At 33.6% G+C, this 27,965-nt stretch overlaps 2 protein-coding genes and 1 long non-coding RNA gene across 9 annotated transcripts in view; 2 read left to right on the top strand and 1 right to left on the bottom strand.

The window, feature by feature from the left end:
* The window catches only part of LOC127728984 (uncharacterized), a 31,028-nt gene extending 22,294 nt beyond the window's left edge, over positions 1-8,734 (bottom strand). For 2 of the 6 annotated variants that reach the window (XR_007994414.1, XR_007994408.1), the window contains exon 1: positions 8,434-8,594. This is a non-coding gene — a long non-coding RNA (uncharacterized LOC127728984). Of the gene's footprint in view, positions 1-3,686; positions 3,805-5,492; positions 5,580-8,433; positions 8,596-8,711 lie in introns of those variants that run through there. The other 4 variants (XR_007994411.1, XR_007994415.1, XR_007994409.1 and 1 more) reach the window with 4 other exon arrangements.
* Positions 8,735-10,478: 1,744 nt separating this feature from the next.
* The window catches only part of LOC127728931 (receptor-type tyrosine-protein phosphatase epsilon-like), a 102,401-nt gene continuing 84,914 nt past the window's right edge, over positions 10,479-27,965 (top strand). Inside the window, exons 1-3 of one of the 2 annotated variants that reach the window (XM_052236513.1) lie at positions 10,479-10,673; positions 15,309-15,381; positions 17,987-18,205. In XM_052236513.1, coding sequence (XP_052092473.1) covers positions 15,321-15,381; positions 17,987-18,205 — 280 coding nt within the window. In that variant the 5' untranslated portion in view covers positions 10,479-10,673; positions 15,309-15,320. Of the gene's footprint in view, positions 10,674-15,308; positions 15,382-17,986; positions 18,206-18,316; positions 18,350-27,965 lie in introns of those variants that run through there. The other variant, XM_052236521.1, reaches the window with a different exon arrangement.
* On the top strand, positions 23,192-27,718 carry LOC127728973 (uncharacterized). The gene has a single exon (XM_052236555.1). The coding sequence runs from the start codon at positions 26,101-26,103 to the stop codon at positions 27,025-27,027; it is 927 nt and encodes a 308-aa protein (XP_052092515.1). The 5' UTR covers positions 23,192-26,100; the 3' UTR covers positions 27,028-27,718.

Here is a 27,965-nt window from a genome sequence, read left to right on the forward strand (position 1 = left end):
GGTGTGGAAATATTTGTTGTGAGCACTTGTCCCTGGGCAAGTTAAACTGTAAATTTTACTTGTCCAGAAAAAAAGTTAATTGCCCTGAATTTCACTATAAATATTGAAGTATTTTACTATGAGCATGTATGATTCTTACTAGAAAAATAGAATGATGTGGTATGATTGCATGCAATGAGACAACTCTCTACAGTCAGAGCTCAGACATAAATAAGTCTAAATCTGCTTTTGACTCGTAGAGGTCTATATTTGTAGGTTTCAAGATTTGTCTCCCTTTAATTTAAGACAAATTATGACTTCAATAAGTCAATTAGTGTTAAGCAAGAAATATTTGACCTGAATTAAAAAGTTGCAAATATTGATTCCTACAAGTCGATAAGTTACCAAAATTGGTCAACTTCAAGACCCAAGCATATTTATAAAAAGGTCATGCATCTACATGAAATTATGACAACATTGAAAGACAATGCTTTGTCTTCTAAAGAAAAATATGCATGAGAGCCTAAAAAAACGGAGATAATGTTTATTTACTTTACAATTCAACCATCTATAACCACACAAAATGAGGAAATAATCTTATGTTAAGTAAAAATGTTCAATTACATGATTATATACAGATAGCTCAGGTCCTTGTGAACTCTCAGACAGGTTTATGATGTCATAGGTGGTGCACTTTGGCCACCAATTAAAATTAAGTCTTTTCATAAACATAAATAGACCTAAACAAGTCTGTCATTTTCTGACTTAAATAAGTCTGAAAATGAAAACACATTTTTATAATAAATACATTTTTTACTTCTGTAACTCAAAAACAAAAAACGACTTGTTTATGTCTGAGCTCTGACTGCTCTACCAGAGACCACATGACGTAGAATTTAACAACTATAGGTCACCGTAAAACTGTTTTGTATTACAATATAAATGATGTTTGTGATATTGTTTGTGAATAAATAAAAGGTGGTATGGGGTTAACATCAATCAGATAGAAACCCAAAAGCAAAACAACCAAAAGACATCTAGAGGGCAATGTTTTGTCCATTTCCCCAGACACCTGTTTAATTTTACTGTTTTCTTTCATCAGACAAGCTTGGTGTTTTGCAGAACATTGATTTTGGTGTCCCTTCTATCTTAGACTATTAATTTGCCAACAAATAAGTAAGACTTTTGATCAGCAAGATGTAGGCGTTTCCTACAAATTGTGCAAAAATTTAATTTATTTTCAGAAGTTTCTCACTGAAGAGCCACGAGGTCTGGAATTCTCGCTTCTGTTTTTTTTTTTTTTTTTCATATTCCTTGTCTTTCTCCACCTGTGTTTTCCGTTTTTTACTCGACTCGTCATTATTATTTTCATTCTTTTTGTCTTGATCACCAGGTCTTGGTGTTTTTTATCAGGTATTTATCCATCTCGATAAGACCCATGCAATCATGCAAAATTAAAATAACATTTCTGTGAGATGGCAAATAAAACCTAATCGACGATCCCGGGTCAATGGACAAAGATATCGCAATGTTTATGAGACCCGAGTTCGCATACTTAGGCCATAAAAAAGAATCTGTTTGTTTGCCCTAACCCTACCTACCCAGAAAATAGCTGCCTACTCAAAATCTTTTATTGTCCTGATGTGAAAAAGTTTTTTTTAATCAGATAGGCATGAAGACTAACAAACATCTGACACTTCAATTTCTCTTTGCAGAAAAAAAAAGAAGAAAATGCCTACCTACCTACCCACTGTGTCTACCTTTGGGTAGGGTTTGGGCAAACCAAAATATTTTTAAATGTGGCCTTATTTTTATTAATTTTGGTTATCGATCTATTTCCGTTTTTTTTTTAATACTTGTCATCATGAACATTGATGTTTTGATTTAAATATATGTTTTTCACGTGTTGATCATTGGTTTCTTTTACATAAAATAATACATCTTAATAAATTATGAAAATAATTCTATATTTTTGATTAAATGAATTTTGTCAACTGTAATTTTTTACTTGTCCACGGGCAACCCAGACAAAAACAAGAGTGCACACACTGAAATGTCTCGCCTTCTTTACTAACCATTGATTTTATGTTGATAGTCCTAAATATAAAGCTTTAGTACAAGTAACACATGAACTTAACATGATCCAAAAAAATGAGGTCAAGGTCAGATAAACCAAACGAGAAATACATGTACACCTTACAATCATTCAATAAACCAAACATAGTTGACCTATTGCTTATAGTTTCTAAGAAACAGTCTTAACCAAGAAAACTAACATTGACCAATAAACCATGAAAATGAGGTCAAGGTCAGATGAACCATGCCAGGCAGACATGTACACCTAACAATCAATTTATGCATTAAATATAGTGGACCTATTGCTTATAGTATCTAAGAAACAAACTTAACCATGAAAACTTAACATTGACCAATGAACCATGAAAATGAGGTCAAGGTCAGATGATACCTGCCAGACAGACATATAGTCCTTACAATCCTTCCATACAACAAATATAGTTGATATATTGCTTATAGTTGAAGAAAAACAGACCAAAACACAAAAACTTAACACTGAGAAATGAACCGTGAAAATGAGGTCAAGGTCAAATAAAACCTGCGAGACTGACATGTACATCATAAAATATTTCCATACACCAAATATAGTTGACCTATTGCATATAGTATTAGAAAAAAAGACCAAAACTCAAAAACTTAACTTTGACCACTGAACCATGAAAATGAGGTCGAGGTCAGATGACACCTACTAGTTGGACATGTACACCTTACAATTATTCCATATACCAAATATAGTAGACCTACTGCTTATAGTATCTGATATATGGACTTGACCACGAAAACTTAACCTTGTTCACTGATCCATGAAATGAGGTCGAGGTCAAATGGAAATTGTCTGACGGGCATGAGGACCTTGCAAGGTACGCACATACTAAATATAGTTATCCTATTACTCATAATAAGAAAGAAATTAACATTACAAAAAATGTTGACTTTTTTTTCAAGTAGTCACTGAACCATGAAAATGAGGTCAAGGACAATTGACGTATGACAGACAGTAACTTCGTAACATAAGGCATCTATATACAAAGTATGAAGCATCCAGGTCTTCTAGCTTCTAAAATATAAAGCATTTAAGAAGTTAGCTAACGTCGCCACCGGATCACTATCCCTATGTCGAGCTAGGCTCAACAAAAATTACTTGTCCGGTTGTTCAAATGGACGAGTCGGGCGAGTCGGGCATAGCATTTCCACACCCCTGCTGCCACTGGAAAATGAGGGTATATTGGAAAGATACAGAAATTTTGCCTTGCAACAGGCCACCTACGGACCCCTCAAAGAGTTGTTAAAAGGGTTCTTAACGTGCAGAGAGCGTGGCACTCTCTCCACGAGGCATCAGATTTAACGTCCCCTTCTGACCGGACGTGGCTGCATACTTGATACATCCCGCACAGCCAAATGGCCGTCCCACTTTGGCAAGGGTTTTACTGCCGGTTGGAAGAAGACCTTTAGTGACCATATTTCTATTCCCCATGCAGTCACCCTTGGGGCATTATTTGTTTAATTACACTGCATATCAATATGGATGATTAAGTTAAATATTTGATTATATACCATAATTCTTTCACTAACTGTATTTAATAAAACACACAAATGATCAGGCATTGTGTGAAGGGTAAAAAGGCAAATACCATGGCAAAGAGGGTAAAAAAGACATATCCTTGTGCATATACCCAGGAAGTGATGGCAAACTAAAACATTATTATGACGACCTTGACACTTCATTGAATCAGCGTGCTAAAACCTATTATACGATCCCCACCTCACTGATTCTAATTTCTTGAAATGACTAAAATAAATGTAATTTGCATACAGTGGGGACTATCAGTGGGTTACAAATAAAACATTTTATAATTTTATTACTTTCCTATGGTCCATGTATGTTTATTTTAAGGCAACAACCATTTTCTTATCTGGGGGGGCCTGGGATTTTCATTGTGTTCATAATTTTTTTTTCAGAACCTTCCTCCGATAAAATTTTTTTTCTTATGAGAAGGAAAGCAAAATTTTTTTTTCCTATCATGTTTTTCACAAAACCATAAAAAAATTTCAGCTACAGTGCAAAATCAGCTAGGCCATCAAAATATTTTTTTCAAAAAAATCCCAGCCCCCCCCCCCCCCCCCCCCAGATAAGAAAATGGTTGTTGCCTAAGCAAAATACAGGATGGACATTGATATTCGTTGACCAGATTTGAAAGCCATTTTTTATACTTCTCTGAATGTTAAACAAGTTCAATCTGGAGGCAAATTATGAAATAGTAATTTCAATATGGAAAAGTTTTTAAGGCTAAATAATTTAAAAAAACAAAAGAAACTAAATAAAAAAGCAAAACCAGAAACTGAATATAAAAAAGCCTTTGGTGCAGAACTTTTCCACACAGTGTAATATTCATGTTTTTATAAAATAAAAAAGTGACAATTAGAGTAGAAGAGGCTGCTCAAAATCCAGCATTTGTACTAAGATTTATCCATAATCATTGAGGTAAGGAAGTCTAGATCTGGTTATGACATAAAAATAACTTTTGACTTGTCAGCTGTGGTAAAAATCTATTTGATACCCCTCTCCCAAGTTAATCAAAAGATAAGTTGACTGCTCCCTTATATAACTGAGACTACTATATGTTAATAGTAATTTAAATTGTCAAGTTACCAGTTATGGATAAAACTAATGTACATAAGTACATACATTTAGTAAGTGGACTTGGAATAATATCTTTTAATAATTATGTATGAAAAAGACGGTGAGTCCCAAAAGTAAGTCACTCTCCAAGCTGGCAAGTGGAATTTCAATTTGGTGAGTTGAAATGAAAAGCTGCTCGTCAATTTGGCGAGTAAGAAAAACAAAAGGTTTCACACACTGCATTTGTACAATCAATTCCAAGTAACTTCAATATAACATTTATTGAACCATACCATGATGTTTTATTCAGTTGGTGAAGTGTTTTAAATTGTTCATATGCCTCTTTTAATAGAGGAAAATTACTTCCTAAATTCTCTAATCGATACCAATACAATAGCATCGCTTTAATTATATTAAAATAAATTGGAAATCTAACGCAACATTTGTTGTTTTTTTGTGCACACCAAGTATAAATTTGTTAAATTTAATGTGAAGTTTCTCATCTGGTAAACATGAATATAATTTTTCAAGAGATACATCTTCCTTCTTACATTTAGAGGAAAGAGAATTAAACATTCCCCATACTTCACTACCATATAATAAAATAGGTTTCACAGTGTGATCAAAAGCATGAATACTTGTTTTGATGTTAGGATTTAGAGATAAAAAATCTTTCCGCAATTGATAATAAGCTTTTAAGGATACTTGTACAGTTCACTTTGAGCATAACTAAATGAGCCAGATGAGCTTAAATATAAACCCAGGTACTTGTATTTTGAAACACATTCCAGGTTTATATTCTGGTATGTGTATTTACCTGTGACCCAACCTTGCAAGCCTACCAATGGGTCTCAACAAGTGAGAGAATCCACACCTGGAGGCGGGCTTCAGCTGGCCCCTAAACAATAATGTACAATAGTTCAGCGAATTTTTTTTTCGTTATATTTATAAAATAATATTCTCAAAGTGAAAACAAAATTAGTAAAAGAACTGTAAACAATGTAAGACAATATAGTCGTATATTATAACGTGCATGAAAGAGTTATTTATGGTCTTTTCTGAGCCCTGCATCAAACAAGGGTTGGTCTTTGTTACTTGAATTGGACAGAAAATTTCTACAAACATAAAACAATGCATGCATAATCGGATCCTGTTCCTTATATTTAAGCCTTGTAATGTATGCAGCATTCTCAGCGATGGATTTCGTAAGAAATTCCCGCTGCTTACTTCTGGAAACCTTGTTTACAACTACATGTACATTTTTAGCTCACCTGACCTGAAAGGTCAAGTGAGCTTTTCTCATCACTTTGCGTCCGTCGTCCGTCGTCCTGCGTCCGTCGTCCTGCGTCCGTAAACTTTTACAAAAATCTTCTCCTCTGAAACTACTGGGCCAAATTTAACCAAACTTGGCCACGATCATCATTGGGGTATCTAGTTTAAAAAATGTGTGGCGTGACCCGGCCAACCAACCAAGATGGCCGCCACGGCTAAAAATAGAACATAGGGGTAAAATGCAGTTTTTAGCTTATAACTCAAAAACCAAAGCATTAAGAGCAAATCTGACATGGGGTAAAATTGTTCATCAGGTCAAGATCTATCTGCCCTGAAATTTTCAGATGAATCGGACAACCCGTTATTGGGTTGCTGCCCCTGAATTGGTAATTTTAAGGAAATTTTACTGTTTTTGGTTATTATCTTGAATATTATTATAGATAGAGATAAACTGTAAACAGCAATAATGTTCAGCAAAGTAAGATTTACAAATAAGTCAATATAACCGAAATGGTCAGTTGACCCCTTTAGGAGTAATTGCCCTTTATAGTCAATTTTTAACCATTTTTCGTAAATCTTAGTAATCTTTTACAAAAATCTTCTCCTCTGAAACAACTGAGCCAAATTAAACCAAACTTGGCCACAATCATCATTGGGGTATCTAGTTTAAAAAATGTGTGGCGTGACCCGGCCAACCAACCAAGATGGCCGCCACAGCTAAAAATAAAACATAGGGGTAAAATGCAGTTTTTGGCTTATAACTCAAAAACCAAAGCATTTAGAGCAAATCTGACATGAAGTAAAATTGTTTATCAGGTCAAGATCTATCTGCCCTGAAATTTTCAGATGAATCGAACAACCTGTTGTTGGGTTGCTTCCCCTGAATTGGTAATTTTAAGGAAATTTTGCTGTTTTTGGTTATTATCTTGAATATTATTATAGATAGAGATAAACTGTAAACAGCAATAATGTTCAGCAAAGTAAGATTAACAAATAAGTCAACATGACTGAAATGGTCAGTTGACCCCTTTAGGAGTTATTGCCCTTTATAGTCAATTTTTAACAATTTTTCGTAAATCTTAGTAATCTTTTACAAAAATCTTCTCCTCTGAAACTACGTGGCCAAATTAAACCAAACTTGGCCACAATCATCCTTTGGTTATTTAGTTTTAAAAATGTGTGGCGTGACCTGGTCAACCAACCAAGATGGCCACCACGGCTAAAAATAGAACATAGGGGTAAAATTCAGTTTTTGGCTTTTAACTCAAAAACCAAAGCATTTAAAGCAAATCTGACATGAAGTAAAATTGTTTATCAGGTCAAGACCTATCTGCCCTGAAATTTTCAGATGAATCGGACAACCCGTTGTTGGGTTGCTGCCCCTGAATTGGTAATTTTAAGGTAATTTTGCTGTTTTTGGTTATTATCTTGAATATTATTATAGATAGAGATAAACTGTAAAAAACAATAAATGTCGGCAAAGTAAGATCTACAAATAAGTCAACATGACAGAAATTGTCAGTTGACCCCTTTAGGAGTTATTGCCCTTTATAGTCAATTTTTAACCATTTTTTCGTAAATCTTAGTAATCTTTTACAAAAATCTTCTCCTCTGAAACTACTGGGCCAAGTTAATTATAGATAGAGATAATTGTAAGCAGGAAAAATGTTCAGTAAATTAAGATGTACAAACACATCACCATCACCAAAACACAATTTTGTCATGAATCCATCTGCGTCCTCTGTTTAATATTCACATAGACCAAGGTGAGCGACACAGGCTCTTTAGAGCCTCTAGTTTATCATTGTAATCATCCATCGTGGACTTTGAATGAAAAAAACTTTTCTCAAACATAGATCAAACACTGGTCATACTCCGTGATCAGACAAATCCTTTTTACTATTAAAATGGAAATAGAAGGCTATTGATGTCCATGCATTCTTGAAATAAAAGAGCCACAGTGACTGACCACATATTTTCATTAAATCGCTTTCATACTTCTAGAGTTGAGAATGGGAAATTATGTAAGGGTAGCAAATTCATTCATATTTCAAGCCAATCCTGAACAAAAATTTCTGCTATTTATATAGCTATACAAATTTGGGAAAAAATAGCAAGCCCTGTTTGAAAGTTACCAGCCGTGCATCCTCGGGCAGGCTGGTAAATTTACCAACTCTGGTAGAGGGCATACTCCCCTCCCCTCTTTTGATCTGAAACAGTATCATTTTTTGCATAAAATGTCATAAAATCGTCCAAATTTGTTTTGAATCACTCCACTCGGCGTGAAAATCTACCAATTTTATAGGCAATTCATGGAATTACGCCCCTTTGAAAAAAGCTGAATCCATCATCCGCCCCTGCCTGGGACTGTAGTTATGGTCGATCGGCAGCTCATGCTAAATTTTAGAGGCATTGCCCTTCCTAAATAAAAAACATGAATGGTAATGAAAAGTAAAACGTGATAAAATGTTGAAAAAAACAAGTACCTTGCTCCTCCAGACGCCGCCATCTTGTTCCGATTTTGAAGCATGCGCACTGGTGATATTGTGTTATAGCACGACCACAAAAATGGCGTTTAATAATATCGATGTACACACATAGTTCACACTTCCTCATAATAGACGGCGAGTGAGACTTGCTTATTTTTTCTTTTTATTTTATGTTTGATTGAAAAATAAAGCAATTTAGCGATAATCATACAATTTACATCTGAGGACGTCCTTAGTTGTGAGTGAAGTCCTCACTTACTGGTGTGTATACTTACACATGTCCTCATTGACATACGTGTACCAGAACACACACACACACACACACACACACACACACACACATATATATATATATATATATATATATACAAGTCTAAATTGAAAACAACGTTCAAACCTATGATTGCGTTGGATAAAAACCGCTATTTTTATACGTGTGCATGCAAAACAAATTTCTTGGTAGGGGGGTCTAAATACAGCACAAACAACATTTTCCAAAAGACCAAAAAAGTGAAAAAGTATATTTTAACAAAACGCATTTGACTAGCAGGTCGAACAACGGAAGTTCTTAAACACTGCTGACTGCCATGGCGATTGCCAAATAAACGGATCACCAGATGTAACATGGATTTTAATTATTTATTAAAAACCAAACAGAAAACAATAAACTTTCGGAAAAGATGGTATACCGCAAACAATAGGTGCAAAAATTAGTACACTGGCCATATCCGGATTTCGACAATTAATGTCTCTTCAGTGATGTTAGGAATCGAAACGGTATTTGGAAGGCCAAATATTTTACCTCAATTTAGGATAGACTCTTGAATTTTGCAGAGTCGAAATAGGATGAACGGATCATATAAACCCGAAGGCAAATATAATACAAGCCCAAACGAAAAAATATAAACAAGTCTAAATTGAAAACAACGTTCAAACCTATGATTGCGTTGGATAAAAACCGCAATTTTTATACGTGTGCATGCAAAACAAATTTCTTGGTAGAGGGGTCTCAATACAGCACAAACAACATTTTCCAAAAGACCAAAAAAGTGAAAAAGTATATTTTAACAAAACGCATTTGACTAGCAGGTCGAACAACGGATGTTTTTAAACACTGCTGACTGCCATGGCGATTGTCAAATAAACGGTTCACCAGATGTAACAAAATGTATCTTAACTATTAAATTAATACCAAACAGAAAACAATAAACTTGTATATATATAATGCCCTACAATATGTGCTTTAACATTTTTTTAAAACGAGTTGTCTTTAAAAAAAGAATAAAACAAATAACTTATGTAAATAAATGCCTGTCAAGTATCATAGTTATTTAAGATTTAACTCTAAACATTATAAAATACTTAATCTGTACTTAATCTATATTCATAGTTGTACTTCTTGACATGATGTCAAACATTCATAGTGTGTGACCAAGAGGTGCTTAATTAATTCATCATATGAGACCAAATATATGTGTAAAGAAACAAAGATCGCCGTCTTTTATTCAAAGTTTCATTCACATATAAATAGGATTTAACATTACCCACCATTTAAATCAAAATACTATGTAAAATTAAAAAAAATGAGGTATGATCACCAACGAGACAACTATCCAACAGAGACCAAATGACGTAGATGAAAACAACTATAGGTCAATGACGCCCTTCAACAATGAGCAAAAAGTAATACCGTTTAGTCAGCAATGTACGGCCCTGACATGACAGCATTACTTGTTAATGGTTTCCATAGAATTTTGTGAGTAAACAACAACCCTATGTAACCGAGAATCGTCTATTATTTGTTAAATATCAGAGGAGAATCTATAGGTTAATGTAAACTTTTCTTGTTGTTAGCATAGAAAAATAAATAAAGTAAAAACAAATCTCGATTAAAACATGCAGAAGGAAGTAGAGAATTATCAAATATAGAAATTTAAAGATCTTATCATTTCCATGTAATACGACTAAAGTAGACATTTTAAACGATGCTTAAATATTATATAATTTTCCTGTTCTTAAACTTGATGTAAACATGATAGCATTGGAAAACAGACCCTCTCTACAGTGTTTACGTTCTTCCTTGTTTCAAATGTAGGCGAATTTTCGAACTTTGTGCGACATCTGCAAAACTGGGTAAAATGATTAAAGTTTTGTTAAGGTTTGGATCCTAAAGTGACATACGACTTGAGAAGATTTGAAGAATCATCCATTGGTTTGTTTACAACAGGTGTTGAAACGTAAGTTCTATGATCTTGTTTTTATGATATGAATAGAAAAAATTGTTACATGCAGATTTCATTCATTTCTCCTCCTTTATCTCTCTCTCTCTCTCTCTCTCTCTCTCTCTCTCTCTCTCTCATATATATATATATATCAATGGCAGTCAGCAGGGTTTAAGAACATCAGTTGTTCGACCTGCTAGTCAAATGTATTTTGTTAAAATATACTTTTTCACTCATTTGGTCTTTTGGAAAATGTTGTTTGTGCTGTATTTAGACCCCTCTACCAAGAAATTTGTTTTGCATGCACACGTATAAAAATTGCGGTTTTTATCCAACGCAATCATAGGTTTGAACGTTGTTTTCAATTTAGACTTGTTTATATATAAATATATATATATAATTATATATATACTTCTTACTTCTTCTGATATTTTAGAAATTAGCAATGTTAGATCTGTAAATTAGCGTTAGCAGATTTTTGTTCTTCCCTCGACAGGCTTTGAACCCTTGCTTTTGTTACATCGTTGCAATACCTTCTGCAATGTGTCCAGCGCTCTACACCACTCTGTCGACTAGCATAGCTTTCGACAGTTGAGTAATGCCTTCCGTCGTTGGATTTATTTAGGGTTGTAACACAGTACATGATGTATTGTGGCAGGTAGATGTTTACGTTGTAGATCAGCTGTTTTGCCTGTCTTAAAGAGGGTAGGGATGTGGTTCCCTTCATGACGAATGACAGTAAACTATTTGTTAAAATAACGTTAAAAACATTTTACTCCATTTGTCGCTAATGGTAGCTCATAATGAGACTTGACGTATTACGATAGAAAAAATTAAGGCTCATTTGACGCAAACGGTAGCGAAAAACAGAAATTTGACGCTTGACGATAAAGAGCATTCCTACCTTTCTTAATGGATGATTATTTTACTTACCATAAAGTCAAATCAATATTATGGTTTTACTTGTTCCTTTTTAAAATCCTTTTTCTTTTGTACTTCCCATTGGTATAAGTAGTCTGAACATTGTGACTTGGATGGATAGTTGTCTCATTGGCACTCATACCACATCTTCTTATTTATATGAAAAATAAATATGTTCCTGAATAAATATGAACTAACTTTTCATATTTGTCATGTTTATATATTTTGGTTCGCGTGGCGTACCGGGGAAGAAAATTTTCTACATTACAAATTTCCGTTTAACATTTTATGTTTTAATTATCAAAATGTAGTACACATATAAATCGAACAAGTTGTTCTAGCTGTTTAAATTAATAAGCATTTTTCTGTGTTGGCATAAATTATCATTGATATGGTCATATTTACTGTTTACAAAACCTACCTTAGATGTATTTGGCAAAACTTTTAGGAATTTTGGGTCCTCAATGCTCTTCAACTTCGTACTTTATTTGGCCTTTTTAGCTTTTTTTATTTCTAGCGTCACTGATGAGTCTTTTGTAGACGAAACGCGCGTCTGGCATACAAAAATTTCAATCCTGGTATCTATGAGTTTATTCAGGATAATGTATAAAAGGGAAATTCTTTGAATATGATTTTGATTTAATATTGTGATATATTTGACAGATTCTTATCGAAACAAACGTTTTATGGTTTTTTTTTCACTTGTAACAAGACTATATTTTTTTTTGGCCTTATGGAAAAATTATGAGGGAGTCCGACACACTTGACAAAGATTTACTTTATATTTTATTATATGTTGATAATTAGCCTGAATCAGACCGTTTGTTATCTCACCCGGAGCCTTTTACAACTTACTATATGATACGGATTCTGCTCACGGTTTAAGGCCACATGGTGACCTATTGTTGTTACATCTCTGACCTTCGGTCATTTGAAATACGTGTCTCATTGTCAATAAAACCATATCTTCTTGTTTCTATAACGTGCCATTCCCCCATTATCTTACGGCGTCTGTTTCTGGAGAAGTTTTGTATTTGTCTATTTAGGTTTTATATGACATGTATGTATTTGTAATTGTAATCGATGTGCTAAATACAACGAGCATAAATAATTATAGATAAATAGATGCTGTAAATCTATAGCGAAACGCACAAGATGTAAATATGTCTTGTTGTATCAAAGACATTTTAATAATGTTCACACAACTCATCTGTTTTTTCGTATTATTTTTGCCTGTACATTAAATTTTAAATCAACTTCTTTGGTCGACATGCTGTTCTTAAAAGGACCGTCTCTTTAGAATTTATTAAAATTAATTCCTCGTGTTTATTGTTACCCCCACCCTTTTCCTCCCAGGTCGAGTTTAGAAGAAACTTCATTCGTTGAATACAACGAATAAATGAATAAATTTCAATTACACTACTTTAATGAAAAATTCCTTTTCTTTATTCTAATAATTTTATTTTAGTCTCAGATGCATGATTTTTTCATTAGTTGTCATTGACTTTGACTAGCTGTCAGTAACTGCGAATACTCTCAGGTCTGTACTTAGTGTCTTGTTTTATTGTGGGGATATATAAATACCCTGCCACGTCCGGTCTGTGTTTTTGTTAGATGTTTTTCCTGCTTTGCATCGATCTGATGAGTTGTCTGGAGAGTTGTCTAATTTGCAATCTTACCACATCTTCTTATTTTTATATGGTCTGCTTTCAACATTTAATGGATGTAGATACAGCTTAACATGGCTGTTTGATTCATGTCTTTCAGGCGAAAACTCGGCGCTTTATTGACCTACATAAGATACGTTTTAAGCAAAACCTCTACTATTGCATGTACCTTGAAATCTGACAAAATATAGTTTCAAATATCAGACGACTTTTTCGTTGTAGTTTCGAGTTAATGAAACGAATGAAGTGAAAGCGCATAGCTAATAAAAGCTTATTTCCCTGGTTTATTGATGCTAGAAATGATTTTAGGAGTGAAGACGCATGTAAACATCAAGATAGTAAAAACTAGATTTTTGTACAAATAAAAAAACAAATGTGAAGTCGTTGTTAGGTTCAATTTGATATCTTCTGAATAAAAAACACACGATCAATACATTTTGATATTAAATTCTAATAGATAGTTTCGACAATTTATGCCAGAAAAGGCTGAAAACGTTATAATGATGAGTATCATGTTTGACCATGCACCAAGTCGTACTCACTATACAGTTATGAACCAAACAGCGATGTCATTCCATACGCAATCGTATGTAAACTTTAAGTTATCGCCCTAATAACAAATAAGCACTGTTGCGACGTTCAGAAATTATCAGTCACAATTCGTTAATCAAGTTTGCTTTTCAAAAACAAATGACGAAATTTGTGATTGAGGTTCAAAATTTTATAAAAGTCTCGTCAACCACAAGTAAACAAGTTTTACAAATCGTGCCTGCTTTTCAAATGACAAATAAAATATTTTGAGAGAGAAAACCCGCTAGGCCTCTACATTAGAAAAATATATTTTCTCTCGTACAATCTTTCCAAAGTATGTAAACGTTTTTGCAGTTGTTTTTGTATAGGGTTTTATACCAGTACTCTTATAAAAAACGAGGACCGTTTTACCATGACTAGAAATTGTTTCAAATAAATCAAACAAAATACATTGGCAAACAGTTCTGTCCAAATGTGGTATTTGATTTATTGTAATAGTTTCGACATGTTGTAAGAATAGCTTGTGCTATGGTTTATTCGTCCACTTGTCGAGATCCGCATGAATACAATGAAGCTTGTAGTATTGTATTTCAGTATAATGGTCGACAGGTTGCATACATAATTTGAAATTTTGCTTGTAGTATAAAATTTAGTTCGAGTTTGTTTTAATGGTAATTTAGTCGACTGGTTATCAGGCCAGCATGAAGGCAAGTAGACAGGTAGCAAATTAAGAATGCTTTCTTGTATTTTGATAACTTCGTAGGTAGTTCAGTACGTAAGCAATAGGTCGCGTAATATGGTATTTTATTTTTCTGGTCGGCTTGTCTCTAGCTTAGAATGAGGTGGATTCTTAAGAAAAAGCATGTTCGGTATTCCAGGATAACGCGTATGCAGGTTTACTTTTACCTAACGAAGTTACCGGCCGAACTGGATTTCACATGTTAACTAAATAATGAACAAAGCAGACGATTTGCTCAAATGAAAATGTCAAAATATCAAACTTCGCAATAGCTTAGAAAATATATTGTCCAATATCTAAACTTCCCAATCGTTCAACAAACATGTTGAAGGCCATACGGTGACCTATAGTTGCTAACCTTCTACGTCATTTGTCTATGGATGAGCGTTGTATCATTGGCATTCATACTACATCTTCTTATTTTTATACATATTTCCGATAGTCTACCTAAAAGAATAAAAATGGTATCACAATACATAAATACACGGAACAGTTTAGCCAGAACTTGATATTCCTACCCGTCGGACATTTATTGCAGTTCTTACCAATTACACACTGTAAATTATGTTGCATCAGTGATATCCTTTATATGTAAAGGCGATCATCACAAATAACGCCGATTCGTTAAAAATCTTGAGTTATTTCATTGCATGTTCAATCGTTTATGTCTTCATAATATTGGCTAATAACGTTTACATTGTACAATAGAAATGATTTGCATAATATTTAAAGTGTTAGACATTAAAAATCAATCAATCTATTAACAATCTAATATTTTAAAATTATTTACAGGAACAGCTAAGGATGCACTTTAAAACCATCATTTTGGTACTTACTGTCTTGTTCAGTCGTACTTCAGCATTCCGTAAGTACTGTTTGAATACAATTTTTTTTACATGCTGTGTATACTCCATAACAGTTCAGTGACATGAACACACAGAAGGTATAGTGTCCGTCTTGGGTCGTGTTTTTTTTTAGTGATTAGATCGGGTTTTTTCAAGTGTGACCATATTTTTCGAGTGCAAATTTCAACGGAAATGTATATTTGGAATCTAAAGATCTTTAGATAAACAGAAACTTTACAAAAAAATTTGTTATTGCATTCAGAAGACATTTTAAAAATAAATTCTTTTTTATATGTCCGTGTTCTTTCGAGAGTAGTCCGGGTTTTTTTTTTATTGCTGTCGAGGTTTTGATCGAGTGATTAAACAAAATAACAATGGCTTAAAATGTTATATGTCAGTGCAAATACTGTAGTAAGTAACACGTACAATCGTAAAACGCATCGTATATTTGTATATATTATTGTTTGCCACATCTTATAACTTGCATGGACAGCGGCATTGGTATATTTGGATAGGTCAAAATGTCCAAGCCCATGTAAATATGGTGGAACTATCCAACAAGTCAACGCCCAGGTGGCCCGAGAACACAGTTATTTCGTAGTGCATTTCTTTTAGACAATAAAGTCAAATTAAAAATATCGCACCTGCTCTATATCAAAAAGATTTTTACAGTGTAGTGTACTACTATTGGGACAAATAATATCAAAATTATAGAAAAGTCTACCAGCTATGTTAAGGGGGTCTAAAATTCAGTTTAACAGCTTCAGACATACTAGTTTTTGACCTTTTTTAACTGGACCAAATCACTACTTAACATAAAGATTCAGCAACCAAATTTTTTTAACATGTAATTTCATCCCCTTACTTAATATTTCATGCATACAATATAAAGAAATAAATTTGGATGGATGAAAAAAATTTGCAAGTTATACACTGTCCACACTAGGGACTATATTTGTACCAGGTACACATGTTGTATCGATCCAAACATACGTAGATCGATGTCAAATCAATTAAATATAGATATCATACAGTAAATATTCGAGTTGTAAACAATACTAATATGAGCACAGAAATATATATAAAGAAAAGGAGATTTGGTATGAATGCCAATGAGACAACTATCCACAAGAGTTCAAATGACGAAGATAAAAGTAGATATAGGTCACCGTGAACCAACGACAACCCCTGAATTACAGGATCTTGACTTGGGACAGGCATATAAAGATTGTGGCGGGGTTAAACATGTTTGTAAGCCCCAAACCCTCCCCTAACTTTGGACAGTGGTGTTACAGCACACAATAAGAACTAACTGTAAATATCAGTTACAAATGGCTTTACTTAATAGATCAGTACGAAGCAAAAACAAACCAACTAACAAACAAACAATAGATACAACGTATCGATATAAGAGTACTCGCGGTTACTGAAAGCTAGTCCAAAGCCATTTACAACTAAAAATAAATCATGTTTTCCCAGACTAAAATATCAAGCAGTACAGTGTTTGACTGAAACGTACGTATATTATGTGTGTAGCGGGCATGTGTATCCTTTTTAACAGAAAGTACATCTCAAATGTTTTATACTATTGATTTTGTATTGATGATAATTTGTTTTATTTCAAATGCCTTTAGTGTGATGAGGAGTATGATCAAGCGTATGTTATACTTGGTCACACAGCAATAAAACACCATGATAGCTTCTTTTCCATCAGTTTCCAGTGCTTCAAAAAATAAAAAAAATACGGATCTCTATCTAGACATTATAATTACCAATGTATATCTACGGAACTCTGCGAAGGGCATGAATTAAATACACGATGTGTACGCTATAGTATTCATTTTTCTTATTATCATAAGGATCATATTAAAGCTTATAGCTTATTTATTTCATTGTATATTGCATTTTACTGAATTTATAACGTCTGTCCCTTTGGTTTCTTAATTATTTTTGTTACTTATTAGGAATATATAATATTGCCCTTCGCAAAATTACAGTAACAAAATAGAAGAAGTTAGTTTTTAAGTCCAAGAATGCCTTAAAACCCGGACGTTTTAAATGTTGGACAATGTAAAACACTGAATTATAATAATTAGTGAACTACAAGGAAATTGTGCGTCGTTTGTGCTCAAAACATGCTTAGTATTTAGAATAAGATGAACTTTCATGAATACAACTATTATATACGCGAAATAGCAGTAAATTGATCTAATCGCATGTAAATACACTCGAAAAAAGTGGACCGATTCACTCGAAAAAACACGATCCCCGCCGGACACTATACCTACCGTGAAAATTGATGATTATTCATGTTCTTACATCGCAAATGTTTATTAAATGTGTCATTCCAAATATCTACCTTAATTTGAAATTTCCAACGAACTTTTCCTAAAGACGTAGATTATAAATTGTTAAGGAAACTAGCAGTATGCTCCACATAATCAATCCGACATATAAAAAATCCGACATATAATAAAAAAAAAAAACCTCTTTGATTTTGCACTGCAAAACTAAAAATAAAACACTGTAAATACTGGTTATAATTGTTATAAGCCCCAGATGATTCAAAATTTCAAGACTGTATTATCATTAAATTTTCGAATTTGGTATTAATTGTTTTTGTAGCTAATTTGGCCGCCAATGGTTCAGCGATTCAAAGTAGTGTTTACAAGGGTGCTGATAATATTTATGGTGCATGGAAAGTAATTGATGGAAATACAAATCAAGTTTTTACTGCGGGAAGCTGTTGTCACACTGCTAGAGGTTGGACAAAAGCATGGTGGAGACTGGATCTTGGGTATTCAGCATACATACATAGAGTTGTTATGTATTATAGAGGAGACCGTAATACATAACAACTCTATGTATGTATGCTGAATACCCAAGATCCAGTCTCCACCATGCTTTTGTCCAACCTCTAGCAGTGTGACAACAGCATGGTGGAGATTACATACATACATAGAGTTGTTATGTATTATAGAGGAGACCGTAAGTTTAGAAATTTAAACTAAGAAATAACTGTATAGCTATCTCGAATTAAAACAAATTGTTTTCTTAGAGTAACATTAACTGAAAGGTGTACTTAAAACATACAAGGTGTCTACGGAAATACTTAAAAATAAAATAATAGAAAACAATCTACAGTGCTCCGATAAGCTTAACTTTAATGTGTACATACAACCTGAAAACTGTGACAAAAATAGATAAATAAAAATTACACAAGAGAAACTAAGCAAATAGCAATAACTGTCCTTTTCTAATTTTTGATATTTCAGTTTCCTACGGGTAACTCTATAGAAAATTTATGATGAAAGAGACGATTTTTCATTCCCTGTAGTTAATTTTCCCTTTTAGGACTGTGATGGTTATTTGTTTCTTCTTACGGTGTGTATATTTGACAACTTGCTCGTGTCTGTAGTGACATTTTTTTTTCAATGAACGTAATATATGTATAACGGTAGGTAAGTAGTTAAGTTACTCATACCACAAATTAATAAAAACAAAAATCAAAATTCTTTCAAAGATACAAAGATTTTGATTGGGAAGTTTAGCTGTATCTGTAGGATCATAACTTTTAAGTGATATTGTTTATAAAGACTTTAGATTAATATACAATTCATGTTAACCCATTGATCCTTTGAATTAACACCATAGTGAAATCTTTAAATATTGTTTTATCCGGACTTACATTGATTTTGTATTTGAAAAAAAAACCGTAACTTAATATATATCGCTATACAGTTATGAATACTTATGATCCTACATCATGCCAGTATTATTAACTTGTGTTTGACACTGCATAAGGTTATGAATGACGGTTTCTCAGATAGTTTATGACGTCTTTATAATGAACCCATTGGATGTGTATTGACTGATACTTTAGTCTGGGAGAACATGATTTTGTTTATTTGTTTTAATTGGCTTTGAACAAGCTTTCAGTAACTGCGAGTACTCTTGTCTCGATGCTTTGTGTGTATTGTTTTTATGTTAATTGTTTTTGTGCTTTATACTGTTCTATTGAGATGATCCATTTACAACTGATTTGTGTCTCGCTTGCGACAAAAGTCACAGAATGCGAGACATAGGGATTACTATCCGGCTGCAGCTGCGGTGGTTATGGCGTAAACTATTTGTATAGAGCATTATATTTCAGAAGTTAGAAGACCTAGATGCTTCATATCTTGTATGCAGATGCCTTATGTTACGAAGTGTTTGTCTGTCATATGCCAATTACTAGTATCCTCATTTCCGTGGTTCAGCGACTGTTTGAAATAAAAAATAATTGTTTTTTGTCATGTAAAGTAATCACTTTTTATTGATCTCAGATACTGTAAGCAATTATAGGTCAACTGCATTACGGATATGGAATAATCCTAATGTGTATATATCCGACTGGCAGGTTTCATCTGACCTTGACCTCATTTTCATGGATCGTTGGAAAATGTTATTATTTTCTGATTTGGTCTATTTGTCAGATACTATAAGCAATAGTGTGATTATACTTGGTGCATGGAACGATTGTAAGATGTAGCTGTCTGTCTGACTGGTTTCATCTGGCTTTATCTAATTTTCATGCTTCATTGGACAATGTTAAGTTTTCATGGTTTTGCCATTTCTTAGATATAATAAGCAATAGGTCAACTATGTTTGGTGTATGGAACGATAGTATGGAACGATAGTATGGTGTATATGTCTATCTGGCAGGGTTCATCTGATCTTAACCTCATTTCCATTGTTCATTAGTCAATGTTGATTTATCATGGTTTTGTCCGTTTATCAGATATATGTATTATAAGCAATAGATCAACTATATTTGGTGTATGGAATGATTGTAAGGTGTAAACGTCTGTCTTTCAGGGTTCATATGAATTTGACCTCATTTAAATTGATCATTGATAATATTATGTTTAAATGATACTTGTAGTGAAATTTTCATATTACACACTCTCAACATAAATTTAATCATAAAAAGTAAAGTAGGCGAGACATTTCAGCGTGTGCACTCATTTTACAGTTTATTCTCATACCTATGTATACAACTGTCCCCGGTCAGGGGAGAGTCGAGCGCTCAGTAACATGTTTAATGCCACTACATTGTTTATGTAGATATAAGAAGATGTGGTATGAGTGCCAATGAGACAACTCTCCATCCAAGTCACAATTTGTAAAAGTAAACCATTATAGGTCAAAGTACGGCCTTCAACACGGAGCCTTGGCTCACAACGAACAGCAAGCTATTAAGGGCCCCAAAAATGACTAGTGTAAAACCATTCAAACAGGAAAGCCAACGGTCAAATCTATATAAAAAACAAGAAACACTTATGAACCACGACAACCACTGAACATCAGGTTCCTGACTTAGGACAGGTGCAAACAAATGCAGCGGGTTTGAACGTTTTAATAGACGCCAACCTTCAATCTACCTGAAACAATAGTGTAACATCACAACATAAAAAGATACACTATAAAATATCAATTGAAATGGCTTAACTCAATCAAAAGACTATTTACAAAAACAAGTGAACATACACTGAACGAATAAATTTGATCTATGACACAATGTAAATACAAATTTAATAAAACAAGGGGGTTAGATGTTTAACAATATCAGAAAGACAACCATAACCTTGGACTAAATGCCGCCAAATAAAATAACGTACACAGGTAAATAAAAATAATTTTGTTGTAAGGTATATATGGAGTACGGAAATAATTTTTACAAAATAAATAGTTTTGTTGTTCCTAGTACGAGAACAAAAGTGAATATCTGCCCGTTCCAAGTTAGGAGTTAATAATATAGAGGTGGTCGTTGGTTCATGTCTGTCAGATTTGGTTTCGTAATTTATTTTGTCATAAATTAGTCTGCAAGTTATCTTTTTTGAATTGTTTCTTACTATTCATGTCTGGGTCTTTCATATATCTGACTATACGGTATGGATGTTGCTCATTATTGAAAACCGAACGGTAACCCTATAATTGCACACATCCACGTCAAATGAACTCTGCAGGCTGGTACAGGATTGTTGAGATGTTTGCCAACCCGCCAACCTTGTCGCCAACGTCGCCAACATTCTGAACAGTACCCCTGTTCGCCAACGTCGCCAACATTCTGAATAGGATACTTTTCGCCAACATTCTGAACAGTACCCCTGTTCGCCAACGTCGCCAACGTCGCCAATATTCTGAACAGTACTCCTGTTCGCATACATCGCCAACATTCTGAACAGTACTTCTGTTCGCAAACGTCGCCAACATTCTGAACAGTACCCCTGTTCGCCAACGTCGCCATCGTCGCCAACGTTCTGAACAGTACCCCTGTTCGCCAACGTCGCCAACATTCTGAACAGTACCCCTGTTTGCCAACGTTCTGAACAGTACCTATGTTCGCCAACATTCTTAACAGTGCCCATGTTCACAAACTTCTTAAAACAATCTAGATAGTACCCCTGTTATTCAAATTCTTCAACTTTGGAAACATTCTAAACAGTACCACTGTTTGCTTACTTTCTAAACATAACGCATGTTCGCCAACTTAAAATATATATGATGGTATTTATATAACAACTTCTTCGTTTCGCTTGTGTTTGTAACAATGCATTTGATAATAAATTGCTTCGCCGAACGCAGCTGGATACGACCGGAGAGGTCCAACCCTGAACAGATGGGGCAAACATGGACACAATATTCGCGCTTGATACAGGTTTGAATTTGGATTGTAATTAAATGTTTGACACATAATAGGTTTCTGACACAGAATAACTGTAGTCAAGGAACTTAGAATTGATTATATGATTTGAATTTATATTATATTTTTGGGCAAAAAAATAAGATTTGAAGAATTAAACATGTAATTCTGCGACTTTAAAAAAAAAATTGTAACTTGCCAAGATAAAATAAAACACCAAATATCAAATCAATATCTCCAAGAATGACAAAAAAAAAGTGTGGAAAACTGATTTGCAGAACTGATGAATGGACAGACAGATTGAGTGCAAACCTAAAGTCCCCTCCCACTTTGTTGGTAGGGGATTGATTAGGGGCTCTTAACAGCCTGTGTCACACACCAAGATACATAAATTTGCACCTTCAACAAAGGCAAATGAATGTCCACTCTCCAATATTCATTACATAGTATAAATCTAAAATGTAATTCATGACTAAACAAGAATGAGACCATAGTACACGGAATTCAGACCTGGGGTAATGAAAAATGTAATTGTAATTAGCTGTAATTAATTACAATTTTGAATGTAATGCAATGTAATGTGTAATTGAACATATTTTCAATTACATGTAATTGAAAGTAATGAATTACATTACCTTTTTGCCATGTTATTATGAATTACTTTTCAATTACTTTGAATTACATTCAAATAATTGCATAAAATGGAAATTTAAAACATTTTGGCTCTTCTGGTGCAACTTGTATTTTATTTCACTTCATTTAGTTTGCACTTGCTACTTTTATTTTTCTTAATAATTTTTAAACATTTATCATGATGAAAAACTTTAACATTCCTCAAGATGTTTTATTAATCATTATAGCATGTATATTAATCTTTATTTGTATTCAATTCACTAATGTTTACATTTTTATATAAAAAATCTTAAAATTATAAACAATACCAATTTAATAAATACAATTTGTAAATTTGTTGTTCTAACAATGAACAATAATCTTAGCCTCAGGTTATTCCTTTCACTTAACTAATTATTAAGTACAGATTTGTCCCTTGATTGAAATGCCAAAGGCATTGCTTTTTTAACCATTATAATTACATTTTCGTGCGGGAAAATATTTTGAAAGCCTTCACTTTCTACCCAACAGTCGTAGTGTCAAGATGGACACCGGGTTAGATTCTCCGATTCAAGAAGCCATTGCAAACGAGGTAAAAAATGTCATCGCTAGTTCTCAGCAGGACATGCTAAACAATAGGAGCGCAATGATGGAATCCAGATTAAACCGTTTACAATCCAATATTCAACAATCTCAGTTTGATATTTCCAACGCACAAATCATCAAAATAGAGGAAAGTGTATCAGACAATTATAAGTTTCAAAGAAAAGGGAACGAAAATCAGTTTCGGCACAGTGTGAAAGTTATTTCCAAGTTAACTGAGGCCCGTTCTTTGCTTGATACTCCTGATGTCAGCATTCCCAAAGTAACCGCGGCAAAGGACAAGATATCAGAAGGTATAGACTTAGTTCAAGAGCGCCAAAAGTTGATTAAGTTAGCGGATTCTTCCGAGTTAGGATGGCGTGTAGTGCAAGAATGCGTTACTAATCCTATAGCAGACGATTCTGGGGACGAGAAACGTATGAATAGAGCCCAATCTAGAGCTTAAAGAAAGTCTAAAGTGGAAAAGGCAAAAAAGCGCACAAGACCAGTTCCATATAACAAAGATAGGAGCTCTGAGGACAAGAACTCAACCTTCAAGCCTGGTAGATGTTTCACTTGTGGAAAGAGAGGTCATTGGAGTGACAATTGTCCAGAAAATAAAAAGTCAAAGATAAGTACAATCAATTTATTACCTTTAAATAACGATTTGTTATCATCTGAAACAAAGATAAAAAATATTCGTTTTGAACATACATATACTATTTTACCTTCTGTCTCAATAATGAGCAAAAACGAATCACAAAACAAGAATGTAACGACTGAACAGTTCTCACCTGAAACTGTTTTATACTTACCTGGCACACCTGTAGGTAGATTAAAGATCAGGTTAGATAAATGGAAATTGATAACTGATAATCAATACATTCTTGACGTAATCGAGAACGGTTACAAAATACCGTTTAAAAGAGAACCTGACCGTATACATATTAGAAATAACAAATCTTCATTAGACAACAAAGATTTTGTTTCATCCGAAATTGTAAACCTGTTGAAAAAAGGCTGTATTAAAGAAGTAAGCACTAAACCCTTAGTCGTTAACCCTCTTACGGTAGCTTTCAACAAATCGAGTAAACCTAGACTCGTCCTTGACTGCCGTCACGGAAACCCACACTTATTTAAATACAAGTTTAAATACGAAGATTGTAAAGTGGCTAGAGAATTGTTCAATGGAAATGATTTTATTTTTAGTTATGATTTAAAATCAGCATATCATCATATCGAAATATTTAAAGAGCATCAACAGTATTTAGGGTTATCATGGCTTTTTGATGATACATTTAAATATTTTGTGTTTGCTGTTCTGTTCTTTGGAATTTCAACTGCAGGATATATCTTTTCGAAAGTATTGCGAGAAGTTGTTAAAGATTTTAGATCTCAAGGCAAGAGAATTATTATGTTTTTAGACGACGGTTTGGCGGGCGAAAAAGATTTTGCCACTGCTTAACAGTGTAGTAAACAAGTTAACTTCAATTAGAAGATTTGGGATTTTTAATAGCACATGAAAATCGCACTAGTTTTCTTGTCACAAATTAGATTGGCTCGGTTTCACATGGGATACCAAAAATGGTAACATATTTGTCAAGGAAGAAAGGATAGAGAAACTTGAAAAATATTTGAATTTTGTTTTGTTTCAAGTGACTAACGGAAAAATTTTATTTAGAGCTAGATTTATAGCCAGTATTATAGGTCAGCTTATTTCCATGCACGCCGTTTTTGGCAATGATGTACGTAGAAATACTAGATTTCTTTATGATTGTGTTATGTCAAAAGCCAGTTGGCAAGCTTGTGTGAAAATAACGCATGAAGCTTTAAATGAATTGATGTATTGGAATCTTCACTGTAGAAATATAAATACAGTACGTGCTAAGATAAGCACGGTAACAGTCAATACTTTGTTTGAATGTGAAATTTTTTGTGACGCCTCAGATGTGGGCTTTGCTTTGGTGGTTATATTACACCATTTGCTGAGTCTCATTTTGAGAATTTTGAAACATTTGGTAATTGGACCGAATCCGAGATGGGTGAAAGTTCTACATGGAGAGAGTTAGAATGTGTAAGAAGGGTATTAAATACATTTAAAAATGTCACTGAAAACAAACAAATTAGAATTCATTCAGATAACAAGAATGTTGAGCATATTTTAAAAGTACGTAGCAAGAAATTGAATTACAATTAATTTCTACTTCTATTCTTGATTTTTGCAAAGTACAAAAGATTAACTTAACACCTAATTGGATACCTTGAGCTGAAAATAATGATGCAGATCATTTGAGTAGAGTAATGGATCATGACGATTGGGGCATAGAATCGTCGATTTATCATTATTTGTGCAATTTATGGGACAAATGTACGGTAGACAGATTTGCAACACACTATAACTCTCAGTGTAAGAGATTTAATTCAAAAGTATGGTGTCTAGGGACAGAAGCTGTAGACGCTTTCACTCAGTTTTGGGGGAATGATGTAAACTGGCTTGTACCACCACCTATCTTAGTTACTAAAACTCTCAATAAATTAAAACAAGACAAAGCAAAAGGAACACTGATCGTTCCTGAGTGGACTTCTGCGCCTTATTGGCCTATTTTACATAGAAATGGTGAATTTTTTGATTTCATGAGAAATATTTATTATTTACCTCAGAATAATTGTATTGTTAAGGGGGCAGGGAAAATGGTGTTTTCAAGACAGGGTTGCTAAAATTCAGAATGATAGCTTTGAGGCTAGTGTTTTGATTTAGTAATTCTATTTTGCAGGAATAAGATTGAGGCAGAATGTTGGAGCAGCTGTGGAGGAGAGTGGAGTTTCTAATGACCATATTCTTTATGATTTAACCGGGAAGATGTCTTCATTTCTCCTCGACTCAAGAAGTAACAATACGAACAAGACGTACTTTTTCAGTTTCAATAGATGGAGTACATTTATCAAAGAACATGGTTTTAATAATTTACCGGCCGATCCTATTCACGTCGCATTGTACATAACTAATTTGATAGACAAAAACTGTTCTCCAAATGTTATTAATGGTGCTATTTATTCTTTAAAATGGGTACATGAGCTGAATGGTTTTGCTGACCCTACTGATAGTTCGTTCGTTAAATCACTACAAGAATCGGCTAAAAGGTTAAACGGAAAACATGTCAACAAGAAAGATCCTGTTAGTATCGACATGATTAATGAACTATGTACAAAATTCAAAGATTATAATGATTTATTAATTGTAAGAGATTTAGCTATGATAGTGTTAAGTTTTGCAGGATTTCTCCGTTTCGACGAGCTTAGTTCTTTAAAATGTAAAGACGTTACTTTGTATGATGAATTTTTGAAATTATTTATTTCTCATCGCAAAACGGATCAGTATAGACAGGGTAATGAAATTTTGATTGCAAAAGGGAAAACTATAGCATGTCCAGTCAGTATTTTCAAGAATTATATTAATTTGGCTGAATTGAACCTGAATTCAGATTTTTATATATTTCGACCTATATTTAGGCATAAATGTATAGCTAAACTTATTTACAAAAATAAGAAAATAAGTTACACAGCAGCTAGAGAAAATATATTGAAAAGACTGAAATTAGTCGCACCTTCATTGAATTTAGGTTTACATTCCTTGCGTACTGGTGGGGCGACCGCTGCTGCTAGTTCAGAAGTTAATGAACGATGCATTAAAAGGCATGGCAGATGGAAGTCTGACACTAGCAAAGACGGTTATATTGCTGACACTTTAGAAAAGAGGCTTTCTGTATCTCAGAGTCTTGGATTATAGACGCTTCTACTCATATATCAACCCTTTCTTTGTATGTTTTCTAGCTGTCTGGGTTATCGGCAATATGAATATATTGTTTTGTTTTATTTAAGCCTATATATTTATGGGAAAGAAGTTAAGGTAATATTTACATTTTCGCGCCTTTCAAAGAATAGCGGGAAACATTTGTATTAACGATGCGTATGAATTTTATAATTTAGTCACGTGCAAATTTTTTCGTGCGGGAAAATATTTTGAAAGCCTTCACTTTCTACCCAACAGTCTTAGTGTCAAGTTTCTTTTTACATATTTCAGATATGTATCATTTTTAGTTCTAATTCATATTTTGCTCATGATTAGTTGTTATTATATATATCTCATTTTTTGTATACTGTCCAAGTATACCTCTTGAGACGGTCTTCCGAGCATTGGGTTTGGACACAGGTTTCCAACTTTTTTCCACTACATATTTAGTATTTAATGTAGTTTGACCGAGTAAACTCGTTTTAGTTGGTTGTTCCTGGCCGGCGGGATCGTCGATGATAGAGACTTTGTCATTATTTGGTATTAAATTTTAAAATACAGCATATCAGCATTCAGTCATCATTTATAATTGTAATGATTTATTTATGTATTTATGCTTATGAATTGTATTTGTCAATTTATTAAAATCCGGTGTCCTTCAAGCTGTCTGGGTTATCGGCAATATGAATATATTGATTTGTTTTATTTAAGCCTATGTATTTATGGGAAAGAAGTTAAGGTAATACTTATATGTTAAAATCTGTACAGATGGATATCATTTTAGGCCACGCCAAATTAATACCTCGTTCGTTGGATTTCCCGCGTGTTGTGAAAGGTCGACCAGAAAAAAAACATTTTTTTTTAAACCCGCGTCCGGTGCGGAGCGCGCGCGTCCGTCTCTAAATTTAGGAAACAAAAATTTTGATCAGTTGTAC

The sequence above is a fragment of the Mytilus californianus genome, unplaced genomic scaffold (genome assembly GCF_021869535.1).
Source record: "Mytilus californianus isolate M0D057914Y unplaced genomic scaffold, xbMytCali1.0.p SCAF_1, whole genome shotgun sequence".
In the NCBI taxonomy this organism is placed as follows: Eukaryota; Metazoa; Mollusca; class Bivalvia; order Mytilida; family Mytilidae; genus Mytilus; species Mytilus californianus.